Consider the following 17,751-nt stretch of genomic DNA (forward strand, 5'->3'; position numbering starts at 1 on the left):
TATTTTGACTTCATGTTTAGGGTTGTCGCCTGCTGGAAGGTGAACGTTCATCCTAGGTCCCTAACAAACTGAGGCAGATTTCCCTCAAGAATTGCCCTGTATTTGGTTCCATCCATCTTGCCCTTAATCCTGACCAGTTTCCCAGTCCCTGCTGCAAAAACACATTCCCAAAACACAATGCTGCCACTCCTGTGCTTCGCTGTGGAGATGGTGCTCTCAGCACAATAAGCACTGTTGGCTTTGTGCCACGCATTTTGTAGCAAAGCCAAAAAGTTCAGTTTTGATCTCCTCAGACCAGAGAATCTTTTCCATTTGTTCTCTCTCTCACATTCCTTTTTGCAAACTCCAAACAGGCTTTGAAATGGATTTGTTTCAGCAATGGTTTTTCCTCTCCTCTTTTCCTTTAAGTCCAGCTTTTTGCAACACCTCCATAATAATTGTTTCTTGGGTGGCTTTCTTCATATCAGCCGGGGCTTTCTCCAGTTTCGCCAGAGTTACTGCCAGCCTCTTGGTTGCCTTACTAATGTCCTCCTTATCTGGTCACTGAGTTTTGGTGGACAGCCTCCTTTAAGCAGGGTTGTAGTTGAGCCATATTCTTGCCCTTTTGTAATAATGGATTTAACAGCGCTTCAAGGACTGTTCATAATTTAGGATATTTTTATAGCCTAACCCGGATTGGTGCTTCTGCACAACCTTATCTCAGAGCTGTTTTAAGAACTCCTTGGTCTTCATGATGCCTTTTGTTTAGCTGTGCTCTGCAACAAACCCTGGGCCTTTCAGAAGCAGGCACATTTATTCGGAGATCCTGAGTCACTGGAATTGCACATAGATACACTCCATTCAAGTACTTCTAGTGTGGGACTTCTGAAGACAATGCTGGGTTACACCAGAGCTGCTTTAGGCATGTCACAGGTAAGAGGGTGAACACTTAGGCAACCAAGAGGTTTTTGTTTAGTTAACTTTTGTGGCATAATAATATTTTTGAACCTCATAGTGTTCATTATTTTGTATACATCAGGCTATAACAAAGTCAGTTAAATCTTACTTCAGTTCAAGGTTGTAACATAACAAAATGTAGAAATGTCAAATGTGCTGCAAGGCACTGCATAACTTGGTGGTAAGTTGTGACTCAGAATACCATGGGCTTAAATTTTGAAAGGGACTGGAACAGAAAATTGTAAAACCTTTAAAAAGGACTGTCACCCAATCAGACAAATCTTGTATTGTTCCTTCAGATTTGCTGGGATTTACTTCTATGTTAATATGCATAGCGTTGCACTGTAAATCAGTTGATTAAATTTTACAGATGGATAAAACCAAAAAGCAAGAAGATACACATACCTATTGTAGAAGTAGTGGTGTTCTTCTCTATTATCTGCAATTTTATGTATACTTACATTAAATTGGAAAGCAGATATTTTAAAGTATTTTAATCAGGGGTGCTTTTTAGTTAATTAAATACTTAATTACTTAACTGATTAAACATTGCAAAAGTGCTTTAAAATGTTAGGCTATATTGAATCTGATAGGGGGAATCCAAAAGTTTTTTCTAAATAGTCCATGGTGCAATAAAAATGCTATACTAATTTGTCATGGGGAGATTCAGTAACACTACTACTACTGTTGTAGCCCTTTAAAAACTGGTGAATACCAGCTATGATATCCCCTTTTGGATCAGTAGTCTTACCATTTTGTGCTTTTTCATATTTTAAACTTTTAAGGCACTGTTCTTTTAAGGCCCAAATGTATATCTTCTGATACATTATTTTAGTATAGACAGATTTATTTCCATAAAACTTCCCTCAAGATATATAGTGCCTCAGCTTAAGTATGCAAAGCATCCCATCAACTGATAAGAGTCCTCATCTAGATATTTTCATTTATTATACTTTTCATCCTACCTTTCTTTGAATTAAAATCAAGGTGGTGTGATAAATGCAGAGCTATTTCATTGAACAATCTAGGAAAAGAGGGATAAGAGCAATGGTAGTGGAGGTGGATCTGTGCTTTTAACATTTCCTTTTTTCCCTGCAGTGCACCAGAATAAACATATCCCCTTTTCCTTCTAGTCTCTAATCCAGAATGACGTTGACCTACGTGACACACGTAAACACTGTGATAAGGGAAACCTGCGTGTCAAACCCCTGCAAGGCACTGCTGTCTTGTGGTACAATTACCTGTCAGATGGAGAAGGTAATATGTTATCTCAGGGCAAGAGTCTACCAGGAATATCTGATATCGCTCCTTGGCTGACAATTTGAAAAACCTAGAGAGTTGGTTGTAGTAGCGTGAGACTTCACTTCTTTCAGGAAAGTTTCATGGTTTCTTGTCTCCTTGCAGGTTGGGTTGGGGAGCTAGATGAATATTCCTTGCATGGCGGTTGCTTGGTCACTGAAGGAACCAAATGGATTGCCAACAACTGGATCAACGTTGATCCCAACAAGAGGCGACAGCTCCAGTTCCAAGAGGAGATGGCTCGATACACAAACGGTGAGGATGAAGACCAAAGCGAGTGGACCGTGGACAAATCCTACAGCCACGTACATGTAGAACTGTAGAGCTTTGAGGTGTCTCTGCAGTGGCTCGGGAGAAAACGTTTTTTTGCACTTGCCAGTTTCAGGCCTGTAACCACCCACCTTTCCCCATATAGAGAACACTAGCCATGTTCCAGTCTTGCGTTGCTGACTAGGCTAGAGGAAGCAAAGACTGCATGGTGCATGGTCCCTACAGCAAGGGAAAAGGCAGGGGCTGGCTGTGTAGGCTATGACTCACACTTGCATACTTCTTGAATGGCTAGCTTTGCTGCAAGAAGTTCTGGATCTCTCTGAGCGAGCCCTTCCGATAGCCTTACCTCTTCCTCATTCTGAACCATTTGCTGTACTGGAATGCTGTTCCTCCTCCTCTTCTCTCCCTGGCATTGTCGCTGCATTCCTGGCACCAGCGGTTCTTTTCTGCCCCAAGATCTCCACTCTCTGTGAGCAAGTAAGCTTGGGTCACATGAAAAGTCGGCAATGTGGAGCCCCCAGTGGCAGCTGGGTCCCACACCAGTAATTCCAGGCGGTGTTCTGCTGCTCATTCTAGGTGGAGTGCAAGTGTTGCTCTTTGCTCCTGCAGGCCAGGCCAGCAGGTCGCCATTTTGCAATGCACTCTTGTTTATGTGTACTCAGATGTAAGCCTCACTGAGTTCAGTGGGGCTTATTCCCAGGTAAGTTTGTAGAGAGTTGCAAGCTTGTGTACATAGTCTTATAAGTGGGGTCTTGAGCAGCTGTGTGTTAAGGAAGATGCAGGGGCTGCAGGTACTGGAATCATTCCAGGTGATTTCTAATGCTTATCATGGAGAATTCTTCTCAGGGTCAGACATGGTTCTGCATAAGGACATGGTTCTGAAATACGTATTGTGTTGACTATCAGGGAAAAGGGAAGTGTTCGAGTGTGCAATAGCAGCTGGCGTGCTGCACTTGCTGAGATCTTCACTTCGGTAACTTGGTTTATGTTTCTTCAGTGTAAGTCTTGCATATTTTTGCTGAAGAAATTTTTCACTCCATTTAGTTTTGGTTTTGGGCCAGCAGCATAGTTGGTCTTCCTCCATTTCCTAGCAGATCAGTATCTACAATATACACAGTTGGTTCAGACCAAAGGTGTCTGCAGAGCTATACATCAAGCTAGCATGTCAAGTCACCTTAGCTAATCTAGAAAGGCCTGGGCCTGCAGCCGGATGGGAGACCACATATGGAAGCGAAGCAGGGAGTTGGATTCAGTGGCTTTATCAACCCCTTTCAACTCCTGTCCTGTCCTTTCCCATTCCATTCAGTCTGCTTCTTGCAGGGTCCAGCCAGTTGCTGCTGGGAAGCCACAAGCAGAACATGAGAACCAAAAGGCATTTAGTGGCATATTGTCTCTGGACATGGAGGTTCCACAGAGCCAGTAGCAATTGATAAACCAGTCCTCACTGAATTTGTCTAATTCCATTTTAAGGCTGTCTGATCTAGTGATCATGTTAGGTCACATCATGTGAGTTCCATAAATCAGTTGTGTGCTGGGTCTAAAAGTGTTTTCATCAGTCTATTCTGAATCTTCTGTACACCATGCAAAATTTTATATACCTCTATCATGTCCCTTAGTTACCTTCAAAACAAAAATCTGAACAGTGGAGATCTTTGCACATAGGAAAGGTACTGCAGCCCTCTGATAATTTTGGTTGCCCTTTTCTATATTTGTTCCCTACAGTATACATTTTAAAATGAGACTAACCAAAGAGGCTTTTCCCTATATTTGAATTTAAAATGTGAGCCTCCCTGCTCTCCCCCCTTATTAACTTAATGACCTATTTCATTCTAATGGGTGTTAGTGATAAAGGTGGAAAGTGCTTAGAAAGGAAGATGGAGAAAATGGCACTTCATTGAAGTACAGAGAAGATTCCTGTACTGCTGTTGTGCCATGTGAGGCTCCTGGATGTAGGCAAACTCTTGCAGCTCTGGTTTTTGTTTTTTGTTTTAACGTAGGATTAATTCCTTGGGGTTTTCATTTTTGTTTTTGTGGATCATTTTGAAATGATTCCCTATGGCAAAATTCCCATTTTGAGTCAGGACAAACTGCAGGTTGGGCTAAAACTGTCACTGCTGAGTAGTGAAATACTTTTGCTTTGGCCTTGCAGTTTGAAAAAACTTTTGCCCCTTAGGAAAACCCTCCACATTTAGTCCACAGCACATCCATCTAGCAGTTTACCTTTGGTTTTGATGCCAGCACTGAAAATTATTTTTGGCTGCCAACTTCTGCTGAACGAATGGAAGGTCCTCCCTGTTCCCTTTTCCATGTGTGATTTGCCCTGACTGTCCCCGCCTGATGCCTTGAATTGCCTGAATTAGAGGAAGCTGCCTTTAGGGTGGCAGTCTTGCAGCCAGCATATTCCAGCCAGTTGCTTTTCTTGCTCTCCAAAGGGTGCTGAATGCTAACGCTTTTGCTGTGCTGCGAGAAGTTGCACACCCTTCCTACCTGGCAGATCTCACTGAAGAAGGCCTGCCACATTAGTGTGGGAAGTTGATTGTTAACTGAGTCACTTTGTGTCTGTAGCAGGGGAACTTCATTCCAAGGAAGGAGTAGTTACCATGCATGCCTTTTTATTGGGGTCCCTAATTATTGCCTTTGAGGCCTGTACAAGCTGTGACTCACCAAGCCAAACACAGCCCACCAGCCATGTCCTGTGACCTGGTAAAGGCATCCGTACCACCTCCAATTTTGGAGTTCTGGGCAGATAACACTGATGGCTTATATTTAGCTTGGTGAGCTCACAAGCTGAGCAGGTCTGCCTTAGTGTTAGCAATATGCTTTATAATTGGGTGAAGTTAACAAGGCTTATTAAGACTGCACAGCCCTACCAAACATCAGCCATCTTTAAAAGAAAACCTAACCACACAGTCCTCGGTGTACTTGCAAGTTTCTCTGATTTCAGTGCAAGTTATTTTCATGAAATATGCTTAGGATTTGAGCTTTATTGCAGTCCTGAAAAAGTCTGGGAATTTTTTTGAAGTAGCTGCTCTTCTGGTAAAAATATTGTGAGGATTAGTAACTTGTTCCTTGAATCTTCTTGCTTTACCAGGTGTGTCCTGGGATCAGCAAACCATTTAGCAGATATTTTACTAGTCAATTCAGAGTCCCTAAAGGTTCCCTTTAAGAGCTGATTAAGTACAAGAACTGTAGAAAGCTCCTACTTCAGTACTTCTGAATGCAGAGGTTGAATATAAAACAGACACCCCCTGTCCATCCTACTTCACAGTTCCTTTTGAATTAGAACTCTTACTTTGCAATCTTTTTACATGTAATTGTGTGAGAGTTCTGGAGGGGTATTTACCTCTTTCTTGTACTTCTATTTTACAGCCAGAGTCATTTATATAAGAAGAATGTAGGTTGGGTTTTTGTGATTTTTAAGAAACCCATCAGTTGGACAAAGATGTGCTGGCACTTTAAAGTTGCATTCTGCAAAAACAAAAGTTCCTTAGGCAAAGATGGGAAACTGCTGCAGGCAGTTGCAGGGCTTGTGGCTGGCCTGGCATCCAGCTCCCAGGAATGTATGGAGCATGCTGTGGCTCAGCCTGCTCCCCCCACCCCCGATTGGGGTGTGGGAGGTGGTGTCAGCACAGTGGTTTGCTTTGCTGAATCATATTTTTAATGGCTCCAAAGGCATGACATGTGTATCCAAACCACAACTGGAACCTCTTGCTAACCTTAGCTAGTTTAAGTGACCTGACGTTGCCCGTTGCATTAATGTAACTGGTCAACAGTGAGTTTTGTATTTCTGTGTGTTCCTTACACTCCTCTTTCTGAATAAGTTATATTTTCTTATTTAATATTTATTTAATTTATTGTGTCCCATGCACAGATGTCAAGCTGTCCCTCCAGTAAATAAAAGGTTGAAACCCAGGTTGTCCATTGAATTGCTTTTGGCTTCCTGTTCCTTATCAGGTGTGAGGCTTGTGTTTTCCACAGTTTACCAGAGTTCATTCCTATGGATTAGGAGTACTGTCTCTAGAGGCTTTTGTTCTCCAAGGGCCAATAGCAACAAATAGACTTGGCTTTTTAGATTCTTGGCACTTATTGTTGCCATGCTTAAATTGCAAAGTGTAAGTAAAATCCCCTTTTCCTTCACAGTTTTGTTTTCTATACGTATGACTGGTTTTTTCTTTTAAAAAACCTCTGATTTGTGCCATTTTTGTTTGATGTCCTCTGATGATACTATTAATCATTAAAATTGGAAGATTCAATACAAGAACATGCAGGTTTTTTCTCACAAAGGTTAAGAATTCTGCTTGAAAAGGGGTCACTTCCATGGGCAATTTTCTTCATAATATCCTCCTGAAAACACACCAGCATTTCTCATTCATTCCTTTCAAATATACACTATTGCTTTATCTCAGTGCTACCATGTCTGACAGATGCCTGGCACAACATGCATCCCAACCCATGAGCCTTGCGCCGTTCCTGCCTCAAGATTCCACTTTTTTCCCAGACCAGTTTTATAATTCTTTCCTCTGTTCCTGATGCTTCTGAACACCTGTATGATCCCATTTTTTCCTACAAAGCAGAATGCTGTTTGTGAAACACTGTAGCATATGGGAAAATCGGGTTTTTTCCACATAACAGGACCCATAGTTTGCCTGTATTAACATTATTGAGAAATTTTTAAAAACAATACAGATAAGGTAACACCATCTCCTGGGTTAATCCACCCAGGATTTGGCATGCCAGTTTACTGCTTTCCACCCATTCACCTGTTCCTTTTTTAATCAACTTTCCAAAACTAGACCACATATAGCTAACTTAAATCTTCCTCCAGCTGTCCCAATTCAATCCAACTTCAAAATGATTTACATTCCTAGAATTCCTATAGGGCTGCAAAGGGCAACCCCTTCAAAAAGCAGCAGGAAATCCACTTGTGCAGCAGCTCCCAGGAAAGTTTGGGCTCAATTTGGTCAGTACTTGCACTCTGCCTGATTTAGTGAGGATGGGAACCCTGTGCTACAGTCCAGAGAGAAAGCATGAGGTGTTACTATTATTATATAATTTCTCTATTGTCCCACAGCCAAAGCTCTCTGGGCAGTTTACAGCAATTCATAAAGGCCATTAAAATGTAGTAATAATAAAATCAGAAATCATTAAAAGGTTTAAAACAGTTTTTAAAAAGACAATAATAGAGATTCTGCAAAAACACAGAGTAAATACTCTCAGGCCTCTGGGTGGCCAAGCACATCTTTAAAGGCCTTGGAAGAGGGCTGCCTTAACCTGGCCAGGTCCCTGAGGGGAGGTTATTCCATAGATGGCAGGACTATGGGTTGTCACATTGAACTGCGGGTTGTCATTGTCATAACGCTGCACTATGGTTTGTTAACAATGAACTACTCAACCCCACAATAAACGATGGGTTCACTTTCTCAGTTGTTTGTGATTAGCAACCCACAGCAAAACTGTAATGCAGGGTTATGACCCACGATTCATGAGCAAACCAGGCAAAAAAATGGGGCATGCAGCACCATATGGCCCAATCTTCCCTGCAATACCACCCAGAGCGAAGGGGGATGGTCCTCCACCTCTGCCCATTTGCCCGGCTGCTCTCCTTTGCCTACGCAGAGCAGGGTTGGGAAAATAAGTATGGAGCAAGGCCTTGGTTTTAGTGGTGGGCAACTTATGGCCTTCCAGGCATCGTTGTCTTACAACTCCCATCATCCCTAGTCAGCATAGCCAATAAGGGGGGGGGGCTCGGAGGGCCAGTAATTCCTTCATTTCGAAACCGCCCCGTAGCCGAAGCTCTCTGCTCCTCTCGGCCACACGATGTGACATCCCGTCCCTCTGCTGATCAGCACTAGGCCACATTCGAGGGGGAAGCGTCGTCCTCACGCCCTCGAGTTTAAATGCCCCTCATGATAGGAGCGGCACGGATCGACAGCCCCACTGCCCGACTTCGCAGAGCTTCCGCGATTCCCGGCTCCCGCTACGTCTTTAAAAGAGTCTCGTCCCGCCTTGGCAAGTATTTTGCCGTAACCCAATCGCCGCCTCGACTCCGTCACCGCTGGCCAATGGCATCCCTGAGAAAAAACGGAAACTAGGAAGGAGCCTCCTGATTGGAGCGTGCGCTGCGTCGAGGAAACGCGTGCCAGAGGTAAGAGGAGCGGGCTTCCTTCCGCGCGGTGGCAGGCGCGCGAGGTGGGTCTTGCTCCTTGCCCGTCCCCGCGGCCGTTCGCGCCCCGCTTCTGCAGCCCCGGATGGCCCGTCTCCCCAGCTGGGCGCCTGAGTCTGTGCAGCGCTCTGCACGCTACCGCCCTGCTCCCGGTGGCCTGTGCTCGCCCTCGCCTCCCCATTTCCATCTTATGGACAGACGCCCCGCAGGCGGCCTGCTTATGCAAGAAGCGACTGAGCCGCGCCTGCCCGGTCCTGCCAGCTAAACGCCTCAGGGTGTAAGGCGACTGTCTCCACGCGCCACCACCGCCGCACTTAAGAACAGAGCAGCCGTCCGCAGCCTGGCGCCTTTTTGTGATTTGGAGCGCAACTCCCAGCATTCCAGATCCGTGGCCTCGTTGCCTGAGGCTGGTGGCAGTTGCAGGTGTAAAACGCCGACGGCACCAGGTGGGAAAGGCTGGAATTGGGCTAGGGAACCAGCAGCTCTCCAAACGAAGCTGGAGTCCAATTCCTACCATCCCTAGAAAGCATGGGCTGCTGTCTGGGATGATGGAGCTGGTGGTCAACAAATGAAACCTCAGGTCTCCCACACTGTTGCTCAGATACATGCAGATCTGCACCTGTATTCACTCCTATCTCATAAACCTCTTTCCTTTCTGCAAAGGGACCCTAGTCCACTAAACCTTATGCCAGAACAAATGCCAGTTTGTGAATGGCCCCTGTAATTGTTTTATCAACATGTAAAGCTAGTGCTATCTGAATTCTTGCATTTCTCTTTTGTGCTTGTTATTTACAGTTTTTTTCTACCAACCTGTGTATATGTGTACATGCACATGCAGAATGCAGAATACTTTCTCATGAAGTGGACTCCAATCCACAAAGCATATACCATAATACACCTAAGGCCCGGCAGGACTCTTCATTGTTTTCACAATAAAAATGTTAGAGTACAATCCAATGCTTAGAAAAAGGTACTGCAACTTTAGCCTTTCCCAGGCAGCATGTAGAACCTCCATTTGTTTAAGCACACCTAGGAATGCACCCTTGGGCTTTAAAGGTGGCACAAAACTCTTTGCATCCTACAATTGACGAAACAGCTACCCTTTTGGAAATCCAGCATTTTTTATTCTAAGATGGCAGGTTGTCCCTGCATAGCTGAAGAGGTTAGAGCCTGATAATATGGATAAAATTAACAGGGCCCCAACACCATAAGCAGTGGGCCTGTGCTGCTTCTACCTGGACTGGTCCTCCAGTAGCTCTGGACTACAGTACAGGACTTCAGGCTTGGCGGACAAATCTAGCCCTCTGGGATTCCCCAGAGAGCCACACCACCTTCCCTTTTCGCAAGCCACCAATTGTTTGGTGGTTTCCCAACATTGTGTACCTTTTGTCTGTTCTAAAGGGTTGCAGTGCTTCTCCCAGGGCCTTGCATTAAGTTACTGCCATTAAGAGTTTTAAAGTAGTATTTGACCTTAGTTGTTTTGCTTTCAGCTGTGCCCACCAATAGAAGGCAACCCCCAAAAGCTCCTCTGAAATGGAATTCAGCTTTTTGGGCTGAGAGAGTTTCTGCACCCCTGCTCTAGATAACCCCTAGTTTCTAAACCAAAATACAGCTTACTCTAATTCGCCAGTTCAAATTTGTGCCTGTCTGCAGTACTGCTTACAGTTTTCCCTCCTTCAGATGTCAGCGCACCCTTTAAAATCACCCAGGTTGCTCGCCTCCCACCCTTGTGCAGCAATGGAAACAGAACTCCTGCTGGCTCCTATCACTGCGCTGGAGATCGTGAGAGATCATCTTGTAGCAGGTGGGTGTCTTACTAATTCCTAAAACTATGCGCCAGAATCCCCTGCTGAGTTGCCACACCCTCTTGTCTGTGGGCATTGGCAAACAAGGGCTTAAACTCAACATCAGGTGAGACTTCCCTTTGCTTTTTGTTTCCTGTGCATTCGAAATCAGCTCTGCAGGGTTCCACAACCCCCCAGAGCAGATTTGGGAGTCACAAGGGGAAGGGGAACCCTTTCTGGAATAGTTTATGTTCCATTAAGAGGCTACTAGAGTTGGATATAATCCATGATGTCAGACATGCCAAATATCAAGCCATGACCTTGATAACTCAGTGAAGCCAAGCATGATCTATTCTTACACTTACCTTAGAACCAGTGCATTTCTGGACCCAATACAGGTGGCCAGTGTTGGCCTTTAAAACCCCAAAAGGGTTGGGCCCATTTCCCGCGGATGAACCTGCCCTGCGTTAAGATTCAGGCCCTGCAGATTGGTCCAGTGAGGCTGGTGGTTGCAGGGAAAGACTTTCTCCAAGTGGCCCTATGCAGTTCCTGCTGCGAGATAATGCAGCTGTTAGGTTTGCAAGGCTCATCTTTTCTGCCTGGTTTGTAATTTAATTTTGATGGTATTCATTGCTGATGGATATTTTAAATTTATGTTTATAAGATTTCTATCCTGCCTTTTTTCTTTTTTTAACGAACTCAAAGCAGGTTGCATCATTCTCCTCCTGCTGCGCTCAGTCTTCCCCCCACAGCAACACCCTTACGTGGTAGGTTAGGCCGAGAGTCTGTGACCGGCCCAAAGCCACCCAGTTGGCTCCATGGCTGAGTAGGGACCAGAATCCACGTCTCCTGAGTCCCAGTCCCATACTCTTAACCGCTGCACCACACTGGCTCTCCCAATTTTCATTGCAACTGGTTATATTTGAAATTGATTGTTTAATATAATGTCATTATTGCTCTATCGTTTTAGTGTAAATACATGAATTTGGTGGATGATTCAAAGGAATCTCATAATAGAAAGGCTGCACCCAAAGCAGAGGCCCATCTGGTCTTGATGTGTCCCTCACAGTAGGCGCCGACACTGCTCCGGGGGCATCTGGCTGGGGTGGAGGCTGCGTGGGGCTTACTTGTGAGGACGGGCACTTTTGGGAAGAGGGTGTGTCACTTCAGGACTGTTTCTGCATGGTGACTCTGGCTTCTTGTCCTCTTGCAGGGGAAGGGCCCAACATAACCATCTACACTCTGGAGCCCAGCACCAACCAGCCAGTCAGATGCCGCAAGCCAGTCCTTAGGAATTATAATGTCCACGGTATCAAGGAACAGCAGAACGTGGCTGCAGGAGCTAAAGAGTCTACTTTCCTGGCGGTCTTTGGAGGCAAAAGCTTTGTGGTTGTGGAGCTCACCTTCCAAGGCGGCACAGTCAAACTTTCCAGCCGCTTCCCATTCTGTGAGCTGCATGACTGGATCTGGGACTTACGGTGGCTGGAGGGCAGTGCCGAGACACCCAGCTGCGTGGCTTTGGCCCTTGGCCACAATTCAGTGGTCCTGTATGACTGCCATGGCCAGGGGATCCTCCAAGAAGTGCACTGCCAGGAGAAATGCATCCTCTACTCTGCCCTTTTGGTTGGAGCCAGCTGGGACACTTTGCTTCTGGTGGCTGGCACAGTTTTTCATCAGCTGGTGCTCTGGTGCATGGCTGACCCAGCGGATGACGCGGGCAGGATAAAGCCCCGGAGCAGGATCAGCGGACACAACGGCGTCATCTTCAGCATTTGCTTTTTGGAGAGCAAAAGCCTCTTGGCCTCCGCCTCTGATGACAGAAGCGTGCGGTTGTGGGGCGTCCACAACCTCAGAGCTGCCGCTAGTCATGTCCAGTGCTTGTTGGTGTGCTATGGGCACCAGTCCAGGGTGTGGTCAGTCAGGCTTCTGAGTGACCACATCATCAGCATTGGAGAGGATTCGGCTTGCCTTGCGTGGAGCTACCAGGGCGAGATTGTCCACAGCTTCAGAGGCCACAAGGACCGTAGCCTTCGGGCAGTGGCTGTGCATGAGGAGCGGGGCTGGGTATTCACCGGCGGGGCTGATTCTGGCATTAGATGCTGGGACCTCAAGGGGCGCAGGGCCAATGGGGGCAGCCTGATGAACCTGAACTTCCCCTCAGCTCAGAGCAGAGGCTCTCCCAGAGCCGTGGAACTGCTGGACGCCAACCGTCTCCTCATGCTGACTGACACCGGAGCACTGTACGTCTGTGACTTGAGCCCCAGAGCCTGGACGTTCATCCTGGAGGATGCTGCCTATCGGTCCTATGGCCTGCTGGCTGTGTCTGGGCAAGGCGGCGCTGGCACGGTGTGTGCCCTGGGCAGTCTGTCGGGTCAGGTCAAAGTGTTTGCTCTCAGCAGCCCTGCCCAGAGCCAGGAGCTGGCTGTGTGTGAAGGGAAGGTGCACAGCCTGACCTGGTCCTGCGATCCAAGGCAGGAGCCCAGTACGCGCGCGCTCCTCGCTTCCGATTCAGCTGGCACTCTGCTCTGGCTGGAGGCCTCTCACCACCCGCTTGGGCGAGTGAGTGTGGCAGTGAGGCGACGTTTCCTCCTGCCGCCCTGCAAGCAGCGATGGCACACCTGCGCCGCCTTCCTGCCCCAAGGAGAGTTCCTGGTTTGTGGGGACCGCAGAGGCTCCGTGATGCTCTTCCCCTCCCAGCCAGCTCCTGGACTGGAGAAGGCACCAGGGAGCGGAGCGCCAAGTGACTCCAGCCTGGAGGCCGCCTGCACACAGCCTTGGCTTGCTGCTCCCGATGGAGGAAAGGAGCCACGTGCCACGGAGCCTGTCTCTCTGCTCTTCGGGCTTCATGGGAAGCCTGGTGTGACCTCTGTAACCTGCCACGGTGGCTTCATCTACAGCACAGGCCGAGATGGGTGCTACCGCCAGCTCCAGCTCCAGGGCCGGCAGCTCCAGGTGCTGAGGAAGCAGAAGCCGTGCAAGGGCCTCGAGTGGCTGGAGGAGCTGCGCTTCGGTCCAACGGGGGACATGTGGGTGCTTGGCTTCCATGCTGCCCGCTTCGTGTTGTGGAGTGCCAGTAAGGGCGAGACGCTGCTCTCTGTCCCCTGTGGGGGTGGGCACCGCTCCTGGAGCTACGCTTGCTGCCTCTCCAGGGAGGCCTTTGCTTACCTCAAATCCGGGGATGTGGTGGTGTACCAGAGGAGAGGCGCGCCTGACGAGCAGCGGGTCGTTAAGGAGTCTTTGCACGGGCGGGAGCTGACTTGCCTGTGCCACATTGGGACTCTGCGGACAGGCAGGCCCGGGCGGGTGAGCGTCCTCGCCACAGGAAGCGAGGACAGCATGGTGAACGTTCTAGCCCTGGGGGTGAAGCTTCACTCGGTGACCCAGCTCACCAGTCTCGGTGACCACATCTCAAGTGTGAGAGCTCTGGCCGTGGCTGCAGACAGCACTGCCCCTCCAGAGGCGGGCAGGATCTCCTGCGTGCTCTTCTCGGCTGGGGGACGGGCCCAGATTGAGTGCTACCGATTACTGCTCAGCCTCGGCCACGATTCCAGCGGCGGTGTAGCCTGTCAAGTGATCCACTTGGCATCCCATCGCCTGGACGAGCGGTGGGACAGCATGAAAAATAAGCACAAGCTCATTAAGATGGATCCAGAGACCAGGTACCAGCAATGGCCTTTTCCAGTAGCTGATTATCCTGTGCAAGGGCATGGTTATTGTTATACTTTATTTATTTATTTATTTATAATCCTGCCTTCTTTCTGCTCAAGCTACTCATCTTTACGTAATATTCCTTCTCTTAACCTTCTCACAACAATCCTGTGAGGTAGGCTGGGCTGAAAGGCTGTGACTCGCACAACGCCAGCCAGTTGGCTCCATGGCTGAGTGGGGCCTGCGAGCCACATCCGAGTCCCAGTCCCACACCTTCACTTCACTGTTACGCTGGTTGCAGAAAGAGACAACTTGGTTTATTGTTTAGGTTGGCTGAAGGAGGCAGAGTTTTTCAGCCTGGTTTGATTAGTCGTGCTCAGTGTGTGCCTAGAAATCTGTATGAAAAAGAAAAGTTGTGACTAGACTTGTCCACATTTGTCTACAAAGCTGGGTGTTGGGGAAAGGCTGTAGAATTCTTTTGGCCTGGCCTGGCCTAGTATACATGGACCTGTGCTGAAAGGGGAGACCCCAGGTCTTAGGAGGAAGTTACAAATAACAGGATAAGACGGGTGGATGGAAAGTTGGGGAGGATCATTGATTTGAATTCCGACTGCCTAACAGAGATTTTCTAGTTATTTTTAAATTTCTTCTGCAAGTAGAATGACAAGAATCACTTAACACGGAGTTGTATGGATTTCATGATTCTGAGACAGTGTTGTGCAAATGTGTGAGTTGGCACCAGCATCCTGATAATCTCAGCTGTCATGCTTCCAGTCTTTAAGGCTGCAATATTCTGCATATTTAGCTGAATAAATCTGCACAGAACTGCTCTGGAAGGCCATAAAGAGAAGTTGTAAAGGGCACAAGCAATGCCTCCTAGAAGCTTGTCTGTGGGCAGCTGCATGGCATCTCCTGAGAGGAAGGCTGTGACGGCGACTCTGGCGGGCACCACTGTGCGGTGGCAGCTTGTCACTTTCCAGCTTGGTTAGGGGAGCTTTGCGATGCTCCGGGCATGGGAGCTGCCAGTGGATGGAGCGTCCCTGAGAGGGTGGATGACGGCTTCTGTGTTCCAGGTATATGTCTATTGTGGTGCTGGCTGGTCCAGAGGATGCAGCGCTGCCTGGTCCCTGCCTCTTCCTGGCTGCTGCTTGCAGTGATGGATCTGTCCGGTAAGAAGCTCACTGGGCTTTTCTTCTTAGGGGCCCAGCTGGTTGGCCTGCCTGCCATGCAGACTCCACCAATGATGGATGAGGAAAGGGAGGGACTAGAGGAGCAGAACATGGAATGGCTGGCATGAAGACTGTCCGCTGCAGCACTTCCTGCAAACTGGAGCAGGGAAAGTGAATGGCAAGGAGCCGCCAGGGAGCACCAGCCCTGCCTGCAGAACGTCTCGCCTGTACCCTCTTTAGCTTCGGTGCTTTCCTCCCTTGTGCTGACCGCGTGCTTCCATGTCTGTGCAGGCTCTTCTTGCTGCGTGAACATGTCCAAAAGCTGCGGCTTGTGGCAGAGTCCTTTCACCATCAGCGCTGTGTCCTGAAGGTTGTGGCATTTGCACACAAGACGGCTGGTAGGAGGTGAGGACGGAGCAGGTGCTTTGTCTTGGTGTGCCTCTGATGGCATCCCCTGGGACTTGTATAGATTCACACAGAACTCCCTGGAGAGCAGAGTCAAGGGTTTGGCTGATCGGGCCACGAGGACCGAGAATACTAATGTCAGCAATGCGTTTTTCTTGCACAGGAGACACTTCTTGGGCAGCGCAGCCACCGATGGGAGCATTTCATTCTGGGATATCACTCCTACCCTTCTCCATATTGCAGAAGCCCTAAAGGCAGGAGGCACAGATGTGGAGCTTCTTGGTAGGCAATTGCACGGACTGCCCTGTTTGCACACCTGTAATGCTCCTTGCTTGGGCCACTCCCAGGTATACTTGGTGTTGCAAGTGTGCCACTAGACAGCTTTGCTCAGCCCCCACCCTGGCACATTTCACTGTATGTTATCATCTTTGGCTTGTGACGTCTGTGCCCCATCTTGCCATTTTTAAAAGCCCAGCTAAAATTGTGGCAACCATTAGAACTCCCAGTAGGAAAAACATGCTGGCTGCTTTGTGTTTTTCAGCTCTGGAAGCCCCGGTCCTGACGGTTCAGGCTCACAGCTGTGGTGTGAACAGTCTCCTTGTTCAGGAAACGATAGATGGGCATTTCCTCGTGGCCAGTGGCGGTGATGATGGCTCCATCGCGCTCGTTGTTATCGATGTGACTGCTGAAGGCATCAGTGAGCAAGAAGCCACTGCTGGGACTGGCATCCGTGTTCTCAAGAAGTTCTCCAGGCATTGTGCTCACGCAGCTCATGTGACTGGGGTGCAGTTCCTACCCCCAGACTTCCTCCTTTCCGTTTCTGTGGACCAGCGAATGACAGTCTGGCACCTTGCTGAGGACAGACTAACTTTTGTGTGCAGCCGGTTCTGCCACGTGGCTGATGTGGCTGCTCTAGAGTGCTGGGAAGCAGAGGAGAACAGCTATTGCAGTGTTATATGTGGCCAGGGCCTGGAGGTCCTCTCTTGTTGCCTGGGGGCACAAGATCCAGGAATAAAACGCTGTGTGTGAAAGAGCACCAAGCGCACTGTTGCCTTATCCTGTTGGAACGCGGGAGTGTGAACGACTGCAAGGCCAGCCGAGGACGGCTGTGTGACCACATGAAGGATTAGAAGACCACTCCTGGCTTCTGACCTCTTCCTCTGGAGACGCAGGGTTACCTGAGAGGCTAGGTTAAACCATTTATCCATCTAGCCCACTGCTGCTTACTCTGGCTGACAGTGACTTCCCAGGATCTCAGGCGTGGAATAGTCTTCTGCATTGCCCGCTGCTGGATCCTTCAGGTTGGACGTATCGGGGACTGAAGGTTCTGCATTGAGAGCATGTGCTCCGTGGGCACTGCAGCCCCATTTCCGGTGGCAGCCCCTCTAGATGTGCTCAGCTACACTCCCAGTATCCTCCAGCCAGCACAGCCAACGGTCAGGAATGGGGGGAGCTGTTATCTCAAACCTTTGAGGGGCAGCAGATCGGGGTATACAGATTGCCTCCATAATCCTTCCATATAATCAGCAGTATGTTTTTGTAATCTGTCACACCTAAATTTAAGATCCACGTACCTGTTTTGCAAAATCAAATTCCGAGCTTTGGAATTATTAGAGTTACTGTGCAACATATCCGGAGGGCACCAGGTTGGGAAATGCTGGCTTACAGAGTCTTGATTCTACTTGCCTTTTAGCCCCTGAAGAGCCTCCTTCCATGCCAGTGTCCAGGCTGAAGGTCCGATGGGTCCCTTTCTCACTTAGTGGGACAGGGTGGTCCTACATTGCCACCTAAGCAGAGAAGGGTTTTCTTCTGTTGCCACCTAAGAGTTTTGCCTATAGATTCAAAATAGCTATTCCTGCTCTTTCCATAATTGCCCAAGTGTGCAGTAGGAGTTTGAGAGCCGGTATGGTAATCGTTCAAATGTTGCACTGGGACTTGGGCTATCTGGGTTCTAGTCCTCACCCAGCCATAAAGCTCACTGTGACTTTGGCCTAGTCTTGGGACACCTACCTCAAAGTTTGTTGTAAGGATAAAAATGGAAATGTAAACCCCCATGGGATCCTCACAAGAGGAAGAA

At 48.2% G+C, this 17,751-nt stretch overlaps 2 protein-coding genes across 3 annotated transcripts in view; both read left to right on the top strand.

The window, feature by feature from the left end:
- Positions 1–6,417, top strand: part of P4HTM (prolyl 4-hydroxylase, transmembrane) — a 32,671-nt gene extending 26,254 nt beyond the window's left edge. Inside the window, exons 8-9 of one of the 2 annotated variants that reach the window (XR_006416767.1) lie at positions 749–912; positions 2,070–2,172. Coding sequence is in view for 1 of the 2 variants with exons in the window: in XM_044451856.1 (XP_044307791.1) it covers positions 2,070–2,193; positions 2,341–2,558 (342 nt within the window). In the remaining variant the exon portion in view is untranslated. Of the gene's footprint in view, positions 1–748; positions 913–2,069; positions 2,194–2,340 lie in introns of those variants that run through there. The other variant, XM_044451856.1, reaches the window with a different exon arrangement.
- Positions 6,418–8,938: 2,521 nt separating this feature from the next.
- WDR6 (WD repeat domain 6) lies at positions 8,939–17,289 on the top strand. Its single transcript, XM_044451793.1, has 7 exons — positions 8,939–9,114; positions 10,349–10,472; positions 11,666–14,111; positions 15,174–15,269; positions 15,561–15,674; positions 15,838–15,956; positions 16,216–17,289. Exons 2-7 carry the CDS (start codon positions 10,349–10,351, stop codon positions 16,701–16,703), a joined length of 3,387 nt encoding a protein of 1,128 aa, XP_044307728.1. The 5' UTR covers positions 8,939–9,114; the 3' UTR covers positions 16,704–17,289.
- Positions 17,290–17,751: the final 462 nt, after the last annotated feature.

This window comes from Varanus komodoensis, unplaced genomic scaffold (genome assembly GCF_004798865.1).
Source record: "Varanus komodoensis strain SLA01 unplaced genomic scaffold, ASM479886v1 scaffold6_4, whole genome shotgun sequence".
Taxonomy (NCBI): Eukaryota; Metazoa; Chordata; class Lepidosauria; order Squamata; family Varanidae; genus Varanus; species Varanus komodoensis.